We start from the raw sequence: 23,650 nt of genomic DNA, 5'->3' as shown, positions 1-23,650 counted from the left end.
ACTGCCCCACTGCAGTCTAGCCTGGGTGACAGAGTGAGACTCTGTTTCAAAAAAACAAAAAAACAAAAAAAAAATTGATGGCTTAAAACCCAGTTTCTGTGTGTCTAGAGTTTGGGCACAGCTTATCTCTAGGTCCTTTACTCAGGGCCTTGCAAGGCTACAATTAAGGTGTTTACCAGGCTGCGTTCTTTTATTTTCTTTTTTTCCATGTTCATATTACAGGCTGCATTCTTATTTGAGGCTCCCCTGGGGAAGAATATGCCTCCAAGTTCCCTCAGGTTGTTGACAGAATTCCTTTCCTTGCAACTTTAGGATTCAAGGCAGCTTGCTGCTTCAAAGCAGCAATGGAGGAAGTGTCTGACCTTTGTGTAGAGGCACAGTTCCCTTTTAAAGGGCTTTTACCTGTTTCAGTCAAGTCCACCCAGGAGAATCTCCTTTTTTTTTTTTTTGAGATGGAGTTTCATTCTTGTTGCCCAGGCTGGAGTGCCGTGGCATGATCTTGGCTCTTTGCATCCTCTGCCTCCCAGATTCAAGCCATTCTCCTGCCTCAGCCTCCCGAGTAGCTAGGATTACAGGCACCAGCCACTACGCCCAGATAATTTTTTGTTTGTTTGTTTTTAGTAGAGACAAGGTTTCACATGTTGATCAGGCTGATCTTGAACTCCTGACCTCAGGTGATCCGTCCGCCTCGGCCTCCCAAAGTGCTGGGATTACAGGTGTGAGCTGCGACTGGCCTCTCCCCGTTTTTTTTTTTTTGTTTGTTTGTTTTGTTTTGGTTTGGTTTTGAGACAGAGTCTCACCCCAGTGCCCAGGCCGGAGTGCAGTGGCGCCATCTTGGCTCACTGCAACCTCTGCCACCTGGGTTCAAACAATTCTCCTGCCTCAACTTCCTGAGTAGCTGGGATAACAGGCGCCTGCCACTGCACCCGCTACTTTTTGTGTTTTTAGTACAGATGGGGTTTCACTATCTTGGTCAGGCTGGTCTTGAACTCCTGACCTCCTGATCCACCCTCCTTGGCCTCCCAAAGTGCTGGGATTACAGATGTGAGCCACCATGCCCAGCCTTTTTTTTTTTTTTTTTTTTAGTGGTGAAAAGATATTACATATATTTAGAATTAGCCAGCTAGACTCAGTTTAGATGATCCCAGTTTTGTTGGCAACATCCAAAGCATCGTAATCAGGAACCAGCTGAACATATGCCTTCTTCTCTCCATCAGGCTGAATCAGGATGTTGACCTTAGCCACATCAGGGTCATAGAGCTTCTTCACAGCCTGTTAGAGATGATGCTTGTTGGCTTTAACATCCACAATGAACACAAGTGTGTTGTTGTCTTCTGTCTTCCTCATGGCAGACTCAGTGGTCAGTGGAAACTTGATGATAGCATACTGGTCAAGCTTGTTCTCCGGGGGGTGGTCTTCTGAGGGTACTTGGGCTGCCTTCGGAATCGCAGTGTCTTGCGACACCAGAAGGTAGGTGATGTGAGATCTTCTCTTTTTTTGTGACTGTGGACACCTTTCAACACTGCCTTCTTGGCCTTCAAAGCCTTTGCTTTGGCTTCAGCTTTAGGAGAAGCAGGAGCTTCCTTCTTTGCTTTCGGCGCCATCTTGTGAAAAAGGCCTCCCTTTTAATTAACACAAAATCATTTACTTTGGCCTCACAGCCATTAGAATGGCTAATACCAAAAAAAAAAAAAAAAACACAGAAAATAGTATGTTAGCAAGCATGTGAAGAAATTGGCACCCTTGTACACTGTTGATAGGAATGTAAAATGGTGCAGCTGCTGTGGAAAATGGTCTGGTGGTTCTTCAGAAAGTTCAAAATGGAATTACTGTATGATCCAGCAATCTCACCTCTGGGTATGTATCCAAAAGAATTGAAAGCAGGGACTTGAACAGATATTTGTGCACCAGTTTTCCTAGCATCCAAAAAGTGGAAGTAACTCAAGTGTCCATCGACAGATGAATGGGTAAACAAAGTATGGTATATACATGTAATGGAATATTAGTCAGCCTTAATAAAAGGAAGGAAATTCTGCCACATGCTACATGCTACCAGATGATGGTATGAACCATGGATGAACCCAGAAGACATTATGGCAAGTGAAATAAGCCAGACACAAAACAAATATTGTATGATTCCACTTATATAAGGTACTTAGAGTAGTTAGGTTGATAGAGACGGAAGGCAGAATGGTGGTTTCCAGGGGTTGGATGCAGTGGAATGGGGAGTTACTGTTTACTGGGTATAGAGTTTCAGTTGGGGAAGATGAAAAAAGTCCTGGAAATGGAAGGTTGTTATGGTTGCACAACAATATGAATGTACTTAATGCCACTTAAAAATGGTTAAAATGGCGAATTTTATGTTGATGTATTTTACTACAACTTAAAACTGAAAAAAAAAATTAATAAAGTGATTTGGGACGTTAATTTACATCTTTAAAATATCTTTACTTTTGCCGTATTCTTTTAGCAAGAAGCATGTTATAGGTCTCGCCTACACTTAGGGGAGAGTATTAGACAGGGCTTGAGTACCAAGGGGATGGGGACCATGGGGTCACCTTAGAGTCTGCCTGCCACATTTCCTAAAACTCAGAAACAAAATAAAACAAGTGAAATTCACAGCATACCAAATTGGTGTCATAACAATACACAGATATCTTTTTTTTTTTTTTTTGAGACGGAGTCTCGCTCTGTCGCCCAGGCTGAAGTGTAGTGGCGCGATCTCCGCTCACTGCAAGCTCCGCCGCCTCCCAGGTTCACGCCATTCTCCTGCCTCAGCCTCCTGAGAAGCTGGGACTACAGGCGCCCGCCATCATGCCCGGCTATTTTTTTTTTTTGTATTTTTAGTAGACATGGGGTTTCACTGTGTTTGCCAGGATGGTCTCAATCTCCTGACCTCGTGATCCGCCCACCTCGGCCTCCCAAAGTGCTGGAATTACAGGTGTGAGCCACCGCGCCCAGCCAACAATACACAGATATCTTAAAATACAGTAATTTGGCTGTGTATCCCTAATATATACACAAAGACAGAAAAAACTTTTCAGTAATCATGTTGTTAATAAAAATATTGATATTATTCTGAAACTAGTATATGGATATAATAGGATAAAGCAAATAAGTAATTATGTTAGAAAGCAAGATGTTCAGCATAAGATTAGAAAGATACAAATATATGGCCAGGCGTTGTGGCTCACATCTGTAGTGCCAACTATTTGAGAGGCTAAGACAGGAAGATTGCTTGAGCCCAGGAATTTGAGCTATGATTGTGCCACTACACTGTAGCCTGCATGACACAGTGAGACCTTGTCTCTAAAACAATAATAAAGTAAATAAAAGATACAAATATAAAATCAAATAAGTTAAAATGTTATATTCTTAAATTTGGATTCTAATTAGCAAGATGAACAAAAGATGTTTTCTCTTTCTTTAAAAAAAAAGTATTTTATCTTTGTCACTAAAAAAGCCTTGAAACAGGCTGGGCACAGTGGCTCACACCTGTAATCCCAGCACTTTGGGAGGTCGAGGCGGGCAGATCATGAGGTCAGGAGTTCAAGACCAGCCAGGCCAATATGGTGAAACCCTGTCTGTACTAAAAATACAAAAACTTAGCCAGGCGTGGTGGCATGCGCCTGTAGTCCTAGCTACTCAGAAGGCTGAGGCAGGGGAATTGCTTGAACCTGGGAGGCGGAGGTTGCAGTGAGCTGAGATCATGCCACTGCACTCCAGCCTGGGCAACAAAGCAAGACTCTGTCTCCAAAAAAAAAAAATATATATATATATTAGGCTTGGTGGTGCACCTGTAGTCTTAGCTACTTGCAGTAAGCAATAATGGTGCCACCACGCTCCAGCCTGGGAAACAGAGCAAGACCCTTGTCTCAAATTTTTTTAAAAAGCTAGCTTGGTTGAAAATGCCGGTGGTGCCATTTTAGTTGCCAGCCAAGGATGGCTCCTAATGTTCTAGTCCATTTTCTGCTGCTTATAACAGAATATCTGAAACTGGTAATTTATGAAGAAAAGGAATTTATTTCTTACAGTTATGGAGGCTGAGAAATCCATGGTTAAAGGGCCCCATCTGATGAGGGCCTTCTTGCTGTTGAGGAGTCCCTGCAGAGTCCCAGGGACATCACATGGCAAGGGGGCTGAACTTGCTAACTCAAGTCTTTCTTCTTATAAACCCACCAGTTTCCACCCCCATTGCCCACCTCTGTGATAATCTATTAACTTATTAATCTATATATGAGGGGAGGGCCCTCATGACCCAGTCTCCTCTTAAAGGCCCCACATCTTGATACTGCCAGGTTGAAGATTGAGTTTCAACATGCCTTTTGAGGGAGGCAGACATTCAAATCATACCACCTAGCTTCCTGGAATGTCCAGATTATTGCCACTGCATTTGGAGTGATGCCACATAGTCAGTGTGATGGCTGCTGGTGCCACAGAGCAGAGGGGTCAAGGAGGAGGATCATCTTTCCAACATTAAGTATATAGAGAATACATAAATAAATATCAGATTTTTTTTTTTTTTTTTTTTTTTTTGCAACAGGGTCTCTGTTGGCCAGGCTGGAGTGTAGTGGCGTGATATTGGCTCACTGCAGCCTCAACCTCCCGGGCTCAAGTGATCCTCCCACCTTAGCCTCTGAGTGGCTGGGTCTGCAGGCACATGCCACCACACCCTGCTAATTTTTCTGTGTTTTTTGGTAGAGATGGGGTCTTGCTATGTGCCTCAGGCTGGTCTCGAAGTTCTGGACTGAAGTGGTCCACCCACCTCAGCCTCCCAAAGTGCTGGGATTACAGGCATGAGGTACTGCGCCTGACCTCAGATGTTAAAAACTTAGACTATACAGATAAAGTCAAAGTTCTATGTGACCATCCCACCCAATCTCAGGGCCCTTGCTAAAGGAACCCTCTTTATCCATTTGGTGTGAGTCCTTGCAGCTTGCCAGATTTTTTTTCTATGTATTCACCTTCTTCTAGGTACCTATGAAATGATTTGGGTTTCTATGGGTTTTTTTTTTTCCTTTCTTTCTTTTATTTTTTGGACTTTCCGGAAAATTTTTTTTTCTTTTATTATTATACTTTAAGTTCTAGGGTACATGTGCACAACGTGCAGCTTTGTTATATATGTATACATGTGCCATGTTGGTGTGCTGCACCCATTAACTTGTCATTTACATTAGGTATATCTCCTAATGCTATCCCTCACCCATCACCCCTCCCCACAATAGGCCCCTGTGTGTGATGTTCCCCTTCCTGTGTCCAAGTGATCTCGTTGTTCAATTTCCACCTATGAATGAGAACATGCAGGGTTTGGTTTTCTGTTCTTGCGATAGTTTGCTGAGAATGATGGTTTCCAGCTGCATGCATGTCCCTGCAAAGGACACGAACTCATCCTTTTTTATGGCTGCATAGTATTTAATGTAAATGAAACTGTACTGCCCTTCACAATTGGACTTTTCAGTTGACAGTATGTCTTGAAGATCTTTATTTGATTTTTTTTACTCTTGCCTGTGATTCTATTGTATGAATAAACCATAATTTAACTATTCCCCTGGTGATGCACCTTTAGGTTGTTGCCATTTTTCCAGTATTACAAACAGTGCACAGATGCAGTGACCATCCTTATTCATTCCTCCTTGTGACATGTTTTGCTCTAGGGTAGATATTTATAAGTAGAATGATTGGGTCAAAGGGAAAGTACCTTTTATATTAATAGATTCTGCCATTTGGTCCTTCAAGGTGACCATATTAGTTTATAGGTCCCTGGCAACTAAATATTTTGTTTTGTTTTGCAGTGACAGGGTCTTGTTCTGTTGCCCAGGCTGGAGTGCAATGATACAATTACAGCTCACTGTAACCTCGAACACTTTGGCTCAAATGATCCTCCAGTATCAGTCTGCCAAGTAGTTGTGGGACTGCAAGTGTGCGCCACCATGCCTGGCTAATGTTTAAAATTTTTTTGTAGAGACAGGGTCTCACTGTGTTGCCCAGGCTGGTCTTGAACTACTGGTCCGAAGTGACCTTCCTGCCTCAGCCTCCCAAAGCTGGGAGATTGCAGGTGTGAATCACTGCACCCAGTCTAAATGGGTTTTCATTCTAGATTTAACTGGTCTCTTCAGGAAGAAGATGGGAGGAGTAGAAGCATGTGCTGGATTATTTTTTTTTTTTTTTGAGATGGAATCTCGCCTTGTTGCCCAGTCTGGAGTGCAATGGCACGATCTTGGCTCACTGCAACCTCCGCCTCCCAGGTTCAAACGATTCTCCTGCCTCAGCCTCCTGAGTAACTGGGATTATAGGCACCCACCACCACGCCCAGCTAATTTTTGTGTTTTTAGTGGGTTTCACCATGTTGGCCAGGCTGGTCTTGGATTTTAAAGCTTCAAAGGATTTCCTGGGATTTTTTTTTTCTTTTTTCTTTTTTCTGGAAATGGGGTCTCACGTCTTATTCTGTCACCCAGGAGTACAGTGGTGTGATCATGGGTCACTGCAACCTCCATCTCCCAGGGCTTAGGTGATCCTCCCACTTCAGCCTCCCAGGTAGCTGGGACCACAGGCATATGCCACCACACCTGGCTAAATGTTGTATTTTTTGCAGAGACAAGGGTTTTGCCATGTTGCCAAGGATGGTGTCAAACTCCTGTGCTCAAGTGATCCACCTACCTCAGCCTCCCAAAGTGCTAGGATTACAGGCGTGAGCCACTGCACCCAGCCCTCCTGACATTCTTTGGTTGAAACGTATATAGGACTACGAGTTTAAAACCTCCTTAGTCCCTTTGGCTTTAAGAACAAAGAGGCCGGTGGCTCACGCCTGTAATCCCAGCACTTTGGGAGGCCAAGGCAGGCGGATCACGAGGTCAGGAGATCGAGACATCCTGGCTAACATGGTGAAACCCTGTCTCTACTAAAAATAAAAATAAAAAAATTAGCTGGGCGTGGTGGCAGGCACCTGTAGTCCCAGCTACTCAGGAGGCTGAGGCAGGAGAATGGCGTGAACCCGGGAGGCGGAGCTCACAGTGAGCCGAGATCGTGGCACTGCACTTCAGCCTGGGGAACAGAGCAAGACTCCGTCTCAAAAAAAAAAATACAAATAAAAAAGATAAATAAAGCACGATGGCTCATGCCTGTAATTCCAGCACTTTGGGAGGCCGAGGTGGGAGGATCACTTGAGGTCAGGAGTTCGAGACCAGCCTAGTCAACATGGTGAAACCCCATCTCTATTAAAAATACAAAAATTAGTCAGGGTGCAGTGGCTCACACCTGTAACCCCAGCACTTTGGGAGGCCGAGGCGGGTGGATCACAAGGTCAAGAGATGGAGACCATCCTGGCCAACATGGTGAAACCCTGTCTCTACTAAAAGTATAAACATTAGCTGGGCATGGTGGCACGTGCCTATAGTCCCAGGTACTCGGTAGGCTGAGGCAGGAGAACCGCTTGAACCCATGAGGCAGAGGTTGCCGTGAGCTGAGATCATGTCACTGCACTCCAGCCTGGAGACAGAACAAGACTCCGTCTCAAAAAAACAAAGAAAAATTAGCTGGACGTGGTGGTGCACGCTTGTAATCCAAGCTGCTCGGGAGGCTGAGGCATGAGACTTGCCTGAACCTGGGAGGTAGAGGTTGCAGTGAACTGAGATGGCACCGCTGCACTCCAGTTTGGGCTACAGAGTGAGACATTGTCTCAAAGGAAAAAAAAACAAAGAACAAAGAGGCTTGGGCTCTGCCTTGTGTGTAGGTGGCAGGCCCTCGTGCTGGTGAAGGAGAGAGGAACAAAGGCAGGTCTTGCTCAGTTACAAGCCTGTGGGCAGAATATTCTGCCTTCTCATGCTGACAGGTGTCTAAACAGATGGAGCTGCTTAAAAAGAAAAGTTTAAAGCATCTGCTAGATTAAGACTCCAGGCTCTCTCTAAGGGGTAAACAAGGACCTGTGTTCTTTACAGGTGGGCATAGCATATATGGGTGAGTAAATGAGGTTTGACTAGTGACAGCTACAAGCTGTGGCCAGATGAACCCTCCTGAGCTCTGTGGGCACTCAGGGTCCTTACCCTCACTGTGGGGAGAATGAAGCTGTCTGCTGTGTGCCCTGCCCATGTGGGCACAGGGTGAGTGTCAGGTCCACAGTCTATCTCCAGCGAAGCCGCATCAGTCTAGTTCTGAGTTTGCAGCCCCCTAGACTCGCTTTGGGGTGAAAGTCTGCAGGGCCTCTGGCAGCCCGCCAGCCTCTCATCTCCCCTGCTGTGACCTGTATTCCAGTTTACTGAGCATCTCTGCTTATAAAGAGATTTTCCTTACACTTCACTGTTTGCCTTTATGAGTGCAGCTTTGAGGGAGAGGAAGGAAACTGAAGAGCAGGAGATTCTGGAGAAAATGCATAGGGAAGCAGTTTTGAGTCTCCTTTGGCTAGCTGTGCAATTCCTTTGATTCCAGGCAAAACCTGGAAGGAATAGCCTTTACATTTCCTTTCAGTTTTGCAAGAGCAAATATGTCTTCTCTCAGGCTTCTTTATTTAATCAAGTGGGACTGCGTATTCATTTCCCGTCTCCATGTCTTGCAACCACATTTAGCCAAATTAATATCAGACAGAGCTAGCTGAGGGAAGCTCTCAAACCAAACACTCAAATGAATTTTTCAAGTGATAAAACTGCATCCAGAACTTTGAAAAGGTAGGTGGGTGAGGGTAGGGGTTAATTTTTGCTTCTACCACATGACCAGATTTGGAAACTCTACAACTGGTCACCATCTGCACTATTTGGCCAGTTATGAAGAACTTTACCTTCTAGCCCCAAGAGCTCCTCAGCTGCAGGTGTACGGAGAGTCTGTTTTGGGTCTCCTCTCCCCGCCCACCCCACAGTTTGTTTGCTTTGTTGTTTTTCTTTCTTAAAGAGTTTCTGTCTTGCCCTTTCTTTGGAGTTTGATTGGAAGCCCTGCAGAGGGGTTGTTGGACAGTCAGCCATGTTCCTGGGATTATCCTTCCTTAGGAGCATCTGTCTGCTGTGCACTGTGTGGGGAGAAAGGCAGGGGTGCCAAATTCTGTTGGTTTGTAACAAATTGTAGCTTCTGAGCTGGGGAGTATCCCATCTTTTCCTCTCCTTGCAGGAGGTTCACTGTTAAAGGGGAATTTCCCAGGACATGTTTATTTATTTATTTATTTTTTGCTCCTAGGCTGTTTATACATCATTGCATTCAACTTCTGTCCCAGTTCCTAGTGTGGGCCTTATCTCAAGACTCTGATGCAAGGTTTCTGTCCTAGTTCCTAGTGTGGGGCCTGCGTCACAACTCTACTGTAAGGTTCTTTGGCTTTGGCTTGGGGAGGGGGCGTGGAGCCGGGTAGGCAGGGAAGTGGAGGGAGGTGCTCACTCTCAGCTTTATTTGGATTCCTGGAGGGCGAGAGTTGCTGTTACCAGGAAAAGTCAGTGTTGATCAGCCAAGAAGAGGATCTGCTGCCTTCCTTTGGTGGGTGGGTGCTGTTAGGTTGAGGGAGAATTTGCCTGCAGGAGGCTCTGTGTGTTCGTGAGGGCAGTACCCTCTGTACAGTGCCTGGAGTTACCCCTCCCTAAAATGAGGGTGGCATTGTGCAGGTGTGCTAAGGGCTCCAGAAATGTCATTTGTGGTTGTGCTACACCCCGTGGCCTAAAACTCTGTAGGCTCCTCATTTCTGGAAATAGACTAGGCACACATATCCCTATTCTCCTCCTCTCTGGTCTAGAAATTAGGCTTGGGCTGGGCGTGATGGCTGACACTTGTAATCCCGGCACTTTGGGAGGCCAAGGCAGGTGGATCACTTGAGGTCAGGAGTTCAAGACTAGCCTGGCCAACATGGCAAAACCCCATCTCTACTAAATACAAAAATTAGCTGGGTGTGGTGGCGTGCACCTGTGGTCCCAGCTACTTGGGAGGCTGAGGCACGAGAATCGGTTGAACCCAGGAGGTGGAGGTTGCAGTGAGCCGAGATTGTGTCATTGCATTCTAGCCTGGGCAACAGAGAGAGACTGTGTCTCAAAAAAAAAAAAAAAAAGAAGAAGGAGAAGAAGAAAGAGAAGAAGGGGAAGAAGAAGAAGAAAAGAAAGAAAGAAGAAATTAGGCATGGGTTTTAGAAATTAGGATGAGCTTACGGAGAGATCCAGTGGGGGCAGTGGGCAGACTGAGTGGCCCCCATTAGGAGCACGTGGGCTGGGCAGAAGCCAACAGGATTAACTTTGAACTTTACTTCCTTCACTGCGTCAGCCAGAGATGTTTTGTTCAGCAAAACCTCCAGATTTTCTCCTCCTCTCACTGGGGAGTCATGAAGCTCCCAGACCTGTGTGGACCTGTAGTTCTGCCCCCATAAATATATTTCTGCTCATGGGCCTTCTGTTGACTTGAGAAGGAACTGTCTTCCAATCTCAGAGGAAGCCTTCTCTGGGCCCAGCTCCGCTGCGCAGCCCGCCATGGCCGCAGCAGTAGCAGCTTGAGCCTTCTCAGGAAGGAGGGCGGGTTAGTCAGTTGCCAGAGTCTCCCCACAGGTCTCAGCTTCATCCTGGGACTTCCAGATATGGAGCGTAGGCTAACTGAACCTTTCTTCCTCAGCAGTCAGTGTCACTGGGGACGTGTCTGGCACATCTGATATTTTGGGAAAGAACCGCTAAGCCCCCCTAGGACCAGCTCTGGGTGTTCACAGAAGACACTTAAGCCCTGGTTATCAGAATGATTTGTGAACACCAAAAATGCAAGAGGAGTGGAGATTTTTTCTTGAGAGACTATGATGGCTGTGCCTTTGTCAAATATTTGACCTCCAACTTGACAGACCTGAGTCTGCCAGCCTGCTTTGGGTCACCTCCCATTTTCCTGCTCTCTCAAAAACACCTCTTGCAGACCAGCCACTCCTGTGTCACCTGGCATAGTCCAGCTGCATTTCCTGCCCTTGTTCTTTGTCCCTGGAAAGCATGGAATCATCTCAGAGCACACAGAAAAGGGGCATTTGGCTTCACGGTGCCAAGCTTCACGCTCCTGGGCTCCCAAAGGGGAACATGAGCCTCCTCTCCACAGACCAAGCATGTTAATTCTGACCCTGGGTTGGGGCATTAGTTTTCAGGCTATTATGTAGAACATCACGGGGGCCTGTACTTTTGCACAGAAGGGAGGCAGGCGGGCACTGTCTAGAGTTAGGATGAATTAAGAACTCTTGAAGAATGTATTTGTAAGAACTCAAGGAATGTATTTGCTTCTGTGTTTCAAAGGTAGCACTAACTATTTTACAAACAATAGCTGTTTTCTTCTGCAACCCCTCTCCCTAGATTTTGCTAACTTACTATATCCGGGACAGTCCAACTTCAAACCACCATGACTGAAGCTGGATGTCAGGGAGGTGGGGGTGGGGTGATGGCCAATTGGAGGAGCCAGTTAGATCCTGTGCGCCTGTTCAGCATCTTCCACGTTTTCAGAGTTCTTGCCCAGGAGTTGTTTGTTAATGGGGAATGAGACGTGGAGGAATGAAATCTTTCTCCCAAGTGAGCAAGGTGTAGAACTGTAACTAGCATTTTTAGCGGGGGAGGGGAGAGACTCCTTTTGCTACCCTGGAGTGGTATTTCCCTTCCAGTGAGTTTGCCAAACAGCATAGAAGTCTAGGGTAGCCGAGGGAGGTTTCTCCTGGTACTTGGGGGCAAAGCTCCAAGGAGGGAAGGGAATAGAAAGTGTCTACCCAGCCCTTACCTGGAACGGTGTTCTTTCAGACACCGGGTGGGGGAGCCTCTGCTGTGTAGTTGGGAGGTCTCTGGGATTTTCACCCTGACTTTTCATTGAGGCTACCTTGGGGAGCAAGAGAGAGGAAGCCAGCTCCTGTAACCGCTGGACTGAACAGCTGGGCCTCTAACTGAGGCATTATTAGCATTTGAAAACCCCTCTGAAGGGGCCAAGAGCTTCCCAGGGTGGGCGCTGGGGCCTGAGTGCTGAGACCCCACAGTGGCTCCAACAGAATGGGGCTGAGCATCCAGGGCATAAAGACCAGACTGGACTCAAGAATGAACTCATTGTGGCTTTGTCCCAGGCTTGAAAACTGTGACCAAGGCTCTTTCATTGTGTTACGAAAGACTATTTCTTGGCCACAGAAGAGCTCATAAGTCTAGTTCCTTCATCAAGCAGAGCTGTGGAAGACCTGCCCCTTGCTAGAAGTTTCTGTTAGTGTCCTGCTCTCCAAGCATTTCTGATGGAAGTTGCACTTTCTGCTCCCCGCTTTAACTCAGGAGTACCTTTGGCCAAAGCCCGATCACACATGCTCAGGGTGGAACATGTTGATCCTAGAGCAGCACCTGGGCCCGACTTCCTTTTCTTGCCTTAGAGTCTCCCTCTTGCAGCTGCCTAAATTAAGCCCCTTCCCAAGTTATTAAGCCTGCACAAAGTGCTTTTTGGTCATTCTGGTTCAAACAATTTGGGTTTGCATAGTATTTTAAAATCATGTTAGTTCTGGTTAATAAAAGATCAAAGGTCATGATTCCAAATCTTTCCAGCCTTTTCCCTGTTTCCAGCCTAAATAAATCCCCACCCAGTTTGGGGTATGTTTCTACAGACCAGACATCAGATAGGGATGCAAAGCTCCAGGGAACTGGCCCATCTGTTTCTTAAACCAGGAGCAATAGTGCCACCTACTGGGCACTTGCTGGTAGCTACAAGCTCTGTGGCCAGTCCTGTTTTCTGGTGACGGGTGAGAGTGTACTTACTGTATTCCAGTACACGAGTAATAACATACCACAGTAGAAAGCATACTGAGCATGCACACTATTTCCTGCTAACAGGCTTGTATATTGTGTTTGGGCAAGTTGTACAGGGTCACAACTAGTTAGGGATGGAGGCAAATAGAAACGGCCTTCCCAACTCCAAAGTTCACCACTAAGCCAGGGTTTGCCAAAACCAGCAGGTGATTTCAGCTGGTAACTGGTAGCATAAATAGTGAAGCCACTTTTCTCTCTTTGGTTCTTTTTTCTTTTCTTTTCTTTTTTTTTTAAGATGGGGTCTTACTATGTTGCTCAGGCTGGTTTCAAACTCCTCGGCTCAAGCGATCCTCTCGCTGGGCCTCCCAAAATGGTAGGATTACAGGCATGAGCCACCATGCCTGACCCAGTTTGTTCTCTCTCAGTCTTGGTGATTTTGTCTCAGCTGTATATGACTCTTTAAACCTTGAACAGCTCTTTGACCCTTGTTTATTTCAGTTTTTAAACAATGTTAGGTAGGCAACAATATCAGCTAGAAATTAACAGTTTTGGCCAGGCGCGGTGGCTCAAGCCTGTAATCCCAGCACTTTGGGAGGCCGAGACGGGCGGATCACGAGGTCAGGAGATCGAGACCATCCTGGCTAACACGGTGAAACCCCGTCTCTACTAAAAAATACAAAAAAAAAAAACTAGCCGGGCGAGGTGGCGGGCACCTGTAGTCCCAGCTACTCGGGAGGCTGAGGCAGGAGAATGGCGTAAACCCGAGAGGCGGAGCTTGCAGTGAGCTGAGATCCGGCCACTGAACTCCAGCCTGGGCGACAGAGTGAGACTCCGTCTCAACAAAAAAAAAAAAAAAAAAAAGAAATTAACAGTTTGTTATCATATTATCCAAAAGTTACCACTTGAGGTAAGCAACACTAATTTTCCATTTATTTTCCTTATTTAGTATAGTGATATGAAGTTACCTTTTCAGAGTAAGTTTGTTTAGGTAAAAAAAAACAAAAAACAAAAAACAGACAAGTCAATTTTAGGGGGAAAAATACAGGTAGATAATGGTACAGATGGTACACAGATATAGCAAACATCCTGATGGGTGTTGTGGATGACCCCAAAGTTTGGGAAGTGTTGGGCCATGCCCACCATCACTGACATACTATGAGACCTTGGTCAATCTCAAGCATTCTTTTGTCATTTGTAGAAAAGAATATGTTAGTAGATGATTGTTCAGGTCATGTAGAAACATACAGAGCTGTGATGTCTCAGCATCATGGGTCAGGTTTCTCCCAGGCCAGGCTGCTGTGCCTGGGGTGGTGGAAACAAGAAATTTAGAGGCTTGGCCTTGCTTCCCCTACTTTGCCTGTGCCTCAAGATTCCTTCCTTTTGCCTGCTATATCCTTTCTTTTTTAATAACAGATTTATTGACATACGATTCACATATCATGTAATTCACAGTTGTGAAACCATCACCATGAAAAAAGAACCTCATATTGGTCACTCCCTATTCCTTCCAACCATCACAGCTATAGACAACCACTAATCTACTATCTGTTTCCATAGATTTGCCTATTCTGGACATTCCATATGGATGGAATCATATAAGGTCTTTTATGACTGGCTTTTTTCACTTAGCATAATGTCTTTAAGGTTCATGTTGTAGTATGTATTAGTATTTTATTCCTTTTTATTGCCAGATAATACTTATAATTGCTATCTTTTTAATTTTAAACATTCTAGTGGGTATGAAGTGGTGGTGTCTCATTGTGGGTTTTTTGTTTTGTTTTGTTTTCTTTTGTTTTTTGAGACAGGGTCTCACTCTGTCATCCAGGCTGGAATACTATGGTGCAACCAAAGCTTACTGTAGCCTCCACATCTCATGCTCAAACAGTCCTCCCACTTCAGCCTCCTGAGTAGCTAGGACTACAGGCATGGGCCACCAGACCCAGCTAATTTTTTTGTTTGTTTGTTTGTTTGAGATGGAGTCTCGCTCTGTCACCCAGGCTGGAGTGCAGTGGCACAATCTCGGCTCACTGCCAGCTCCACCTCCTGGGTTCACGCCATTCTCCTGCCTCAGCCTCCCAAGTAGCTGGGACTACAGGCTCATGCCACCACGCCTGGCTAATTTTTGTATTTTTTAGCAGAGACAGGGTTTCACCCGTGTTAGCCAGGATGGTCTCGATCTCCTGACCTCATGATCCGTCTGCCTTGACCTCCCAAAGTGCTGGGATTACAGGCGTGAGCCACCGCACCCGGCCTTGTTTGTATTTTTTTAGAGATGGAGTTTTGCCATGGCTGCCCAGGCTGTCTCAAACTCCTGGCCTCAAACGATCCTCTCACCTTGGCCTCCCAAAGTGTTGGGAGGCCACTGCACTGGCCTCATGGTGGTTTTGATTTGCATTCCCCTGATGGTTAATGACATTGAGGATCTTTTTATGTGCTTATTAGCTATTTGTATATCTTTTTTTTTTTTCTTTTTTTTTTTTCCAACGAAGTCTCACTCTGTTACCCAGGCTAGAGGGAAATGGCACGATCTTGGCTCACTGCAACCTCTGCCTCCTGGGTTCAAGCAATTCTCCTCCCCCAGCCTCCCTATAGCTGGGATTACAGGCTCATGCCACCACGCCTGACTAATTTTTGTATTTTTAGTATAGACAGGGTTTGACCATTTTAGCCAGGTCGGTCTTGAACTCCTGACTTTAGGTGATCCGCCCACCTTGGCCTCCCAACGTGCTGGGATTACAGACATGAGCCACCATGCCCAGCTAGCTATTTGTATATCTTCTTTGGAGAAATATATTCCGATCCTTTACTCATTTTTAAATTGAATTATTTATCTTTTATTATTGAGTTGTAAGAACTCTTTATATGTTCTAGATACAAAATACTTAATAATATATGCTGGATACTTATTAGATATGATTTGCAAACATTTTCTCTCATTCTGTGGGTTTTTTCTTTTCAAAATTGTGATTAAATATGTGTAACATAAAATTTATCATTTTAACATTTCTAAGTGTACAGTTCTGTGACATTATTAAGTATATTCACATGGTTTTGCAGACATTACCACCATCCATTTCTAGAACTTTTTCATCTTCCCCAACTTAAACTCTGTACCCACTAAGCAATAACTCCCCATTCGCTTCTCCCCGAGCTTCTGTCACTATAAATTTGCCTACTCTAGGTGCTTCATGTAAGTGAAATCATGCGGTATTTGTCCTTTTGTGTATATTTATTTCACTTAGTATAATATATCAAGGTTCACCCATGCTGTAGCATTTGCCAGAATTTCCCTTTTTTATGGCTGAATAGTATTCCATTGTGTGTAAATACTGCATTTTGTTAATCGATTCATCTGTTGATGGACATTTGGGTTGTTTCTACTTTTGACAATTGTGAATAATGCTGCTGCGAAGATAGGTATACAAATATCTGTTTGAGACCTTCCTTTCAGTTATTTTGGCTATATACCCAGATGTGAACTTGCTAGATCATATGGTGATTCTGTGTTTAAATTTTTTTGCAGAACCGCTGTACTGTTATGCACAGTGGCTGCTCCATTTTATATTCCACCAGCAGTGCACAAGGATTCCAGATTCTTTGCATCCTCACTAACAGTTGTACACTTGTTATTTTCTCTTTCTTTGTTGTTGTTGTTGTTGTTTTTTGGTTTTTGTTTTTGTTTCTGTTTTTTTGAGATGGAGTCTCGCTCTGTCGCCCAGGTTGGAGTGCAGTGGCGTGATCTCGGCTCACTGCAAGCTCTGCCTCCCACGTTCACACCATTCTCCTGCCTCAGCCTCCCGAGTAGCTGGGACTACAGGCACCGGCCACCATGCCCGGCTAATTTTTTGTATTTTTTTGGTAGAGACGGGGTTTCACCGTGTTAGCCAGGACAGTCTCCTGACCTCATGATCTGCCCACCTCGGCCTCCCAAAGTGCCGGGATTACAGGTGTGAGCCACCATGCCCAGCCCTACTCTGGGTGTCTTGCATTTCCACGTGAAGTTTTGAATCCATTTGTGAATTACTGCAAAGAGGATACCTGTCATTTTCCTTTTTTTTTTTTAATAATGATAAAAGTTTAATTCACCAAAAAGATACAACAATGATAAATACAGGCATATCTCATTTTGTTGCACTTCACAAATACTGAGTTTTCTTTACAAATTGAAGGTTTGTAGCAACCCTGCATGTAGCAATTCTATTGGTACCATTTATCCAACAGCATGTGCTCACTTCATGTCTCTGTGTCACATTTTGGTAATTCTCTATTTCTTTTTTTTTATTATTATACTTTAAGTTCTAGGGTACATGTGCACAACGTGCAGGTTTGTTACATATGTATATTTGTGCCATGTTGGTGTGCTGCACCCATCAACTCATCAGCACCCATCAACTCGTCATTTACATCAGGTATAACTCCCAATGCCATCCATCCCCCCTCCCCCCTCCCCCCAATACCTGTCATTTTCATAGGGATTGCACTGTACCTGTAGATCGAGTAGGGGATACTGCCATCTCAGCAACACTTAGTCTTCTGATCCATGAATGTTGGATGTTTTTCCGTTTATGTAGGTCTTCTCGAATTTCTTTCAACGACGTTTTGTAGTTTTCAGAGTATAAGTTTTCATTTCCTTTGTTAAATGAAGCATTGTATTATATTTGATGTTATTGTGAAATAATTGTTTTTCTTACTTTCATTTTTTATTTTGTTTTGTTTTGTTTTTTATTTTTTTGATACACAGTCTGTCTCTGTTGCCCAGGCTGGAGTGCAGTGGTGTGATCATAGTTTACTGCAACCTTGAACTCCTGGGCTCAAGCCATCCTCATGCTCCAGCCTCCCAGATAGCTGCAGCTACAGGTGTACACTACCATGCCTGGCTAATTTGTGTGTGTATGTATGGAGATGGGGATTCTTGCTATGCTGCCTAGGCTGGTCTCTAACTGCCAGGCTCAAGCAATCCTCCCACCTCGGCCTCTGAAAGTGCTGGGATTAGAGGCACAAGCCACCATGCATGGCCTTAGTTTTATTTTTGGATCGTTCCTTGCTAGTATATACAAATACAAATGATTTTTGCGTATTGCTTTGTACCCTACAACCTTGCTGAACTTGTTTAATAGTTCTAGTAATTTTTAGTACATTCCTTAAGGTTTTCTATATTACAATATCATGCTATCCATGAATAGAGGCAGTTTTACTTCTTCCTTTCCAATCTGGATGTATTTTATTTCTTCTTTTTTTTTTTTTTTTTTTTTTTTGAGATGGTGTCTCACTCTGTTACCCAGGCTGGAGTGCAGTGGTGTGATCTTGGCTCACTGCAACCTCTGCCTCCCAGGTTCAAGCAATTCTCCTGTGTTAGCCTCCTGAGTAGCTGGGACTACAGGAGCACACCACCACGCCTGGCTAATTTTTGTATTTTTAGTAGAGTCAGGGTTTCACCATATTGGTCAGGCTGGTCTTAAACTCTTGACCGCAGGTGATCTACATGCCTCGACCTCCCAAAGTGCAGGGCTTAGAAGTGTGAGCCACCGCACTTGGACTTTTATTTTTTGTTTCTTTTTCTTGCCTAATTGTCCTGGCTTGCACTCTAATACATTGTTGAACAGAAGTGGCGAGAGTAACCCATCTCTGTTGTGTTCCTGATTGTAGAGGGAATTAGTTCAGTTACTTACCATTAATCAAGTATGGTGTCAGCTGTGGGGTTTTTTGTCAGTGCTCTTTATCAAGATGAGGAAGTTGCATCTATTCGAAATCTGAGTATTTTTATTATAAAAAAGGATCTTGTCAAATGCTTTTTCTGTCTGTTGACATGATCATGGAGTGTTTTTTTTTTTATATATAACTTCCATTACGTTGATTTTCTTGTGTATAACTAGCCTTGCATTTCTAGGATAAATTCTACTTGGTCATTGTGTATAACCGACCTTTTTTTTTTTGAGACAGAGTGCAGAGTCTCGCACTGTCGCCCAGGCTGAAGTGCAGTGGCATGATCTCCACTCACTGCAACCTCCACCCTGGGTTCAAGCAATTCTCCTGCCTCAGCCTCCCAAGTAGCGGGGATTACAGGTGCCTTCTACCACGTCCTGCTAATTTTTTGTATTTTTAGTAGAGACGGGGTTTCACTATGTTGGCAAGGTCTTGAACTCCTGACCTTGTGATCCGCCTGCCTTGGCCTCTCAACGTGCTGGGATTACAGACATGAGCCACCACACCCAGCCTGTATAACCATTTTTATATGTTGCTGGATTCTGTTTGCTGGTATTTTCTTTAGGATTTTTGTTTGTATATGCATAAAGTATATTGGTCTATAGGTTTTTTTTACTTGTCTTAAACCTTTAAACCTTTGCTTTTCGTATCAGAGTAATATTGGTTTCATAGAATGAATTAGAAAGTATTTCTTCTTTTATTTTTTGGAAGAGTTTGTGAAAAGTCGCTATTAATTCTTCTCTAAATGTTTGGCAGAATTTACCAGTGGAGTCATCTGATGGGCCTGGATTTTTTTTTTTTTTTTTTTTTTTGAGACGGAGTCTCACTCTGTCGCCTGGGCTGGAGTGCAATGGCCGGATCTCCGCTCACTGCAAGCTCCGCCTCCCGGGTTTACGCCATTCTCCTGCCTCAGCCTCCCGAGTAGCTGGGACTACAGGCGCCCGCCACCTCGCCCGGCTAGCTTTTTGTATTTTTTAGTAGAGACGGGGTTTCACTGTGTTAGCCAGGATGGTCTCGATCTCCTGACCTCGTGATCCGCCCGTCTCGGCCTCCCAAAGTGCTGGGATTACAGGCTTGAGCCACCGCGCCCGGCCAAGGGCCTGGATTGTTTATATGTGTGTATGTTGTTGTTGTTGGGGGGTTAATTACTTATTCATCCTTTTACCTGTTGCATTGTTTCTTTTTCTTTTCTTTTCTTTTTTTTTTTTTTTTTTGGAGACAGAGTCTCACTCTGTTGCCCAGGCTGGAGTCCAGTGGCGTGATCTCGGCTCACTGCAAGCTCCGCCTCCCAGGTTCAAGCCATTCTCCTGTCTCAGCCTCCCGAGTAGCTGGGACTACAGGCTCCCGCCACCACGCCCAGCTAATTTTTTGTATTTTTAGTAGAGACAGGGTTTCACCATATTAGCCAGGATGGTCTTGATCTCCTGACCTCGTGATCCTCCTGCCTTGGCCTCCCAAAGTGCTAGGATTACAGGTGTGAGCCACCGCGCCCAGCCTACATTGTTTCTTACCTGTAGAACATGAAAGCTGCTTGCAGAAACACACTTACATAAAAGGAGAGGGATTCTGGGAAGAGTGGGCCTAGCAGGACTTTGGTAATTTAGGGGTTTCTAGTTGGCTGTACCTGGAGCCGTGCCTTCTCCTCTCCTCTGTATGATTACATCTCAGAGGAAGCAGTCTTCCTTCTCCTGCCTGAATGAGCACCACTGAGGTTAGGACCAATAACTGGAGCCATATCTTGGATGGAAAAGATGGGGGTGTGTGTGTGTATGTGTGTGTTCTGCCTTACCTCAAATATTGATAAAAAGTGAAGGAAGGTACCTCAACTGTTGAGATTCCCAGATCATGAATGACAGACCACAGTGAACTCTGGAACAGCCATTTAAAGAATGAGATAGCTCTCCATGTGCTGAGAAGAAGTGATCTCGGCCGGGTGTGGTGGCCAATGCTTGTCATGCCAGCAATTTGGGAGGCCAAGGCGGGCGGATCATGAGGTCAGGAGATCGAGACCGTCCTGGCTAACACGGTGAAACCCCATCTCTACTGAAAATACAAAAAATTAGCCCGGCGTGGTGGTGCGTGCCAGTAATCCCAGCTACTTAGGAGGCTGAGGCAGGACAATCGCTTGAACTCAGGAGGTGGAGGTTGCAGTGAGCCGAGATCACGCCACTGTACTCCAGCCTGGCAACAGAGGGAGACACCGTCTTAAAAAAAAAAAAAAAAAAAGTGATCTCGTGCTCACTTCAGCACATATACTAAAATTGGAACGATACAGAGGGGATTAGCATGACCCCTACGCAAGGATGACATGCAAATTTGTGAAGTGTTCCGTATTAAAAAAAAAAAAAAAAAGAAGTGCTCTCTAAGATATATAATTAAGTGAAATCTGCAGAATAGTGTGCTTCCATTTGTGTAAGAACAAAACAGGCAAAGGAGCCTGTGGATGCATAGGCTGGTCATACATAGCACCTTGGCACCCATGATGAGAGTCAGAGCTGGTGAGAGACTTAGTACCCTGTGGGGTTGTTTTCCCTTGTGGTTATGTGGCCTTAAACAAAACTCTTTCTGAAGTAATGTGCCTGCTTGAAGTGCAGTGGTGAGCCTGTGTGTGAGGAGGCTGTGCCCTTGGCAGCAACAGCTACCCTTAGCAGAATCTGAACATCTCAGAGACATGGCCTGAGGATCCTCATGAGTTGTCTCTGCCACGGTGCGGGAGGCACTATCTAGACCTCCATTTACTTGAAGCCTAGTGTTCCTCAGGAATTCCTGCATCTACCTGTGGGAAACTGGTGATAGAGCTCAAAGGCCCTCCAAGGTTGGATGTTTCCTTCTGAGCGCCATTTCAGCAACACAGAAATCTCGGTCTGTTTCTCCAAGGTGAAGGGCTTTCGTTGCCCTGTTGCCTCCCTGTGGACTTCTGGCCAGGTGGCCCCACAAAAAAAGCACCTTATTCTTTCTTGGCAGATCCAATCATGGCTCCTGCCTCCCACTATGAGTCGGGATATTGGGGAAATGAAGCAGATGCCAGAAGTCTTTCGGGTTTCCCAGGCCAAAGGAGCTTTCACACTAATAGCCTGTCCTTTTCCATTTAAGTCTGACAGAATTGGCAAGCAGGAACAATGTGGCACAAACTCTTTGCTTCCATCCGGAGTGAATGCTTCTCTTCCTTCACAGGGGCTACCCTAAGAGGCTGGGAAGCCTCCCAGCCTGTGCTAGTGAGATCCCAGCCCAGATTCCAGGCCTGGATCTGAGGCCTTGAACACTGAGGATCCTTGTGTCTCTCCCACAGAGAACACCTTCTGCAGTGGGGACCATGTGTCCTGGCACAGCCCTTTGGATAACAGTGAGTCAAGAATTCAGCACATGCTGCTGACAGAGGACCCACAGATGCAGCCCGTGCAGACACCCTTTGGGGTAGTTACCTTCCTCCAGGTGAGGCACAGGTTGAACGCTGGTTCAAGCCTTCCTGTAGGAAGAATCCTGGGAGGATAGGGAGGCTTGAGGAAGGGGAGTGAAGGGAGTGGGAGGTTTCCTTTGGCCTCCTCCTGATTTCTGTTTCCTCTGATGGTTTGTCAGGTAGATTCAGATGGTCTGATTTAGCCTGCTGAGATGGGAGAAGGGGGAAGGGGAAGGGGCCATTTGGGTGGGAGAGAATGGCTGTAGCTGAGAGGGAGTAATAGGGGTGGCAGGTATTCTGTGAACAGTGAAGACCCAGTCTCAGGAACAGGACTTTCCAGCAGGAAGCCAGCTCTGGGTCATCCTTGCTGTTTCCCAGAAGCTGTGGTAACCTGCCCAGCTTTGACCAGTGTTTGTTTTTGGTCACGATGAAGTCTATGTGAAGGTTCCACTGATTCCTTTAATATTTACACAAAGGCCTATCCCCTAATAAGGAAGGGAGGAGTTTCTCTGCAAGCTGCTAGGACCTATTGGTGGTGGCTCCAAGCCTGATAGGTCTCAAAGTCTCTTGTTTACATTCCCCATGATACCAGACTGGGTAGGAATGGCTCCCTGAACCTCCCCAACTTCCAGAGACATGGCCTGAGGACACATCTTGAGTTGCTCAGGCCTTGGTTTTCTCCTTTGCAGTCAAGAGCTAGACTTGGTGTCATCCAGACACAGCAAGGGCAAGGGTCAGGCCTCAGGGCTCACCAGTGGACCTAGCCATTTACCAGCCAGGCAGCCACTCCCTCCTAAGGGAACCATCCCATCTTGGCTGTACCAGCTCCTAAGCACAGATCCTGCCTGTGGTCTCCCAACTGGAGGTGACTCAGAGAGCCTGAGTAGCTGACCTTCTTGGGGTGGGGAGCTGCCATTAACACACAGTGGCTTTCTATCCTGGGCCTCAGATCGTTGGCGTCTGCACTGAAGAGCTACACTCAGCCCAGCAGTGGAACGGGCAGGGCATCCTGGAGCTGCTGCGGACAGTACCTGTGTGAGTACCCATGCAAGGTGGGAGCCTGGCTCCCTGGGCCTGGGGATGGGAGTCAGTCCCTCCACCACTCTCCATGTGGGGCTCCCTCTTGCATTGTTATTTCAGGCCCTGGTTTTTCACATCAGGGCTTCCTGACAACTCACTCCCTGACAGTCCCTGACCACAAACTACTCCCCTGTGTCCTAGGCCTGGAGCAGCAAACAGGGCAGGCTGTAGGCCCAGCCCATCAGCCCCAGATCCTCAGTTACCATCGTATCCCCTTTCCTTGTCCACAGTGCTGGCGGCCCCTGGCTGATAACTGACATGCGGAGAGGAGAGACCATATTTGAGATCGATCCACACCTGCAAGTATGTCTTGAGTGAGGAAAACCTTTCTAGTAACCTGTGCCTAGGCCTCTTCCAAATAACACTGGCTTTCATCCTGGGAAAATGGAGGAACTTTATGTGTGAGTGAATAGAAATTTGGCATCATTTGGAACTTGTCCCCTAAATTCTGCGGAGCACATAGGGAGCAGAGATTTCAGCCCAGGAAAGCTAGTCCTCAGACATACGTGTTTTGGCATTTTAAAAGGATATTTTTATTGTATGTAAATTACATATTGGTTTAAAAAATTGGCCGGGCGCGGTGGCTTAAGCCTGTAATCCCAGCACTTTGGGAGGCCGAAACAGGCGGATCACGAGGTCAGGAGATTGAGACCATCCTGGCTAACACGGTGAAACCCCATCTCTACTAAAAAATACAAAAAAAACGCCGGGCAAGGTGGCGGGCGTCTGTAGTCCCAGCTACTCGAGAGGCTGAGGCAGGAGAATGGCGTAAACCCGGGAGGCGGAGCTTGCA

At 45.7% G+C, this 23,650-nt stretch overlaps 1 protein-coding gene, 1 non-coding gene and 1 pseudogene across 3 annotated transcripts in view; 2 read left to right on the top strand and 1 right to left on the bottom strand.

Annotated features, from left to right (window-relative positions):
- Nucleotides 1-23,650, top strand: part of SUFU (SUFU negative regulator of hedgehog signaling) — a 133,723-nt gene that overhangs the window by 70,249 nt on the left and 39,824 nt on the right. For both annotated transcript variants that reach the window (XM_010356175.2, XM_010356174.2), the window contains exons 4-6: nt 21,670-21,812; nt 22,727-22,812; nt 23,088-23,160. In XM_010356175.2, coding sequence (XP_010354477.1) covers nt 21,670-21,812; nt 22,727-22,812; nt 23,088-23,160 — 302 coding nt within the window. The remainder of the gene's footprint in view (nt 1-21,669; nt 21,813-22,726; nt 22,813-23,087; nt 23,161-23,650) is intronic.
- On the bottom strand, nt 1,135-1,901 carry LOC115900364 (annotated as a pseudogene).
- On the top strand, nt 20,615-20,718 carry LOC115900499. The gene has a single exon (XR_004060183.1). It is a non-coding gene; the product is annotated as a U6 spliceosomal RNA (small nuclear RNA).

This window comes from Rhinopithecus roxellana, chromosome 11 (genome assembly GCF_007565055.1).
Source record: "Rhinopithecus roxellana isolate Shanxi Qingling chromosome 11, ASM756505v1, whole genome shotgun sequence".
Taxonomy (NCBI): Eukaryota; Metazoa; Chordata; class Mammalia; order Primates; family Cercopithecidae; genus Rhinopithecus; species Rhinopithecus roxellana.
Note: the sequence above shows the minus strand (reverse complement) of the source record. Positions and strands in the feature narration are given on the sequence as shown.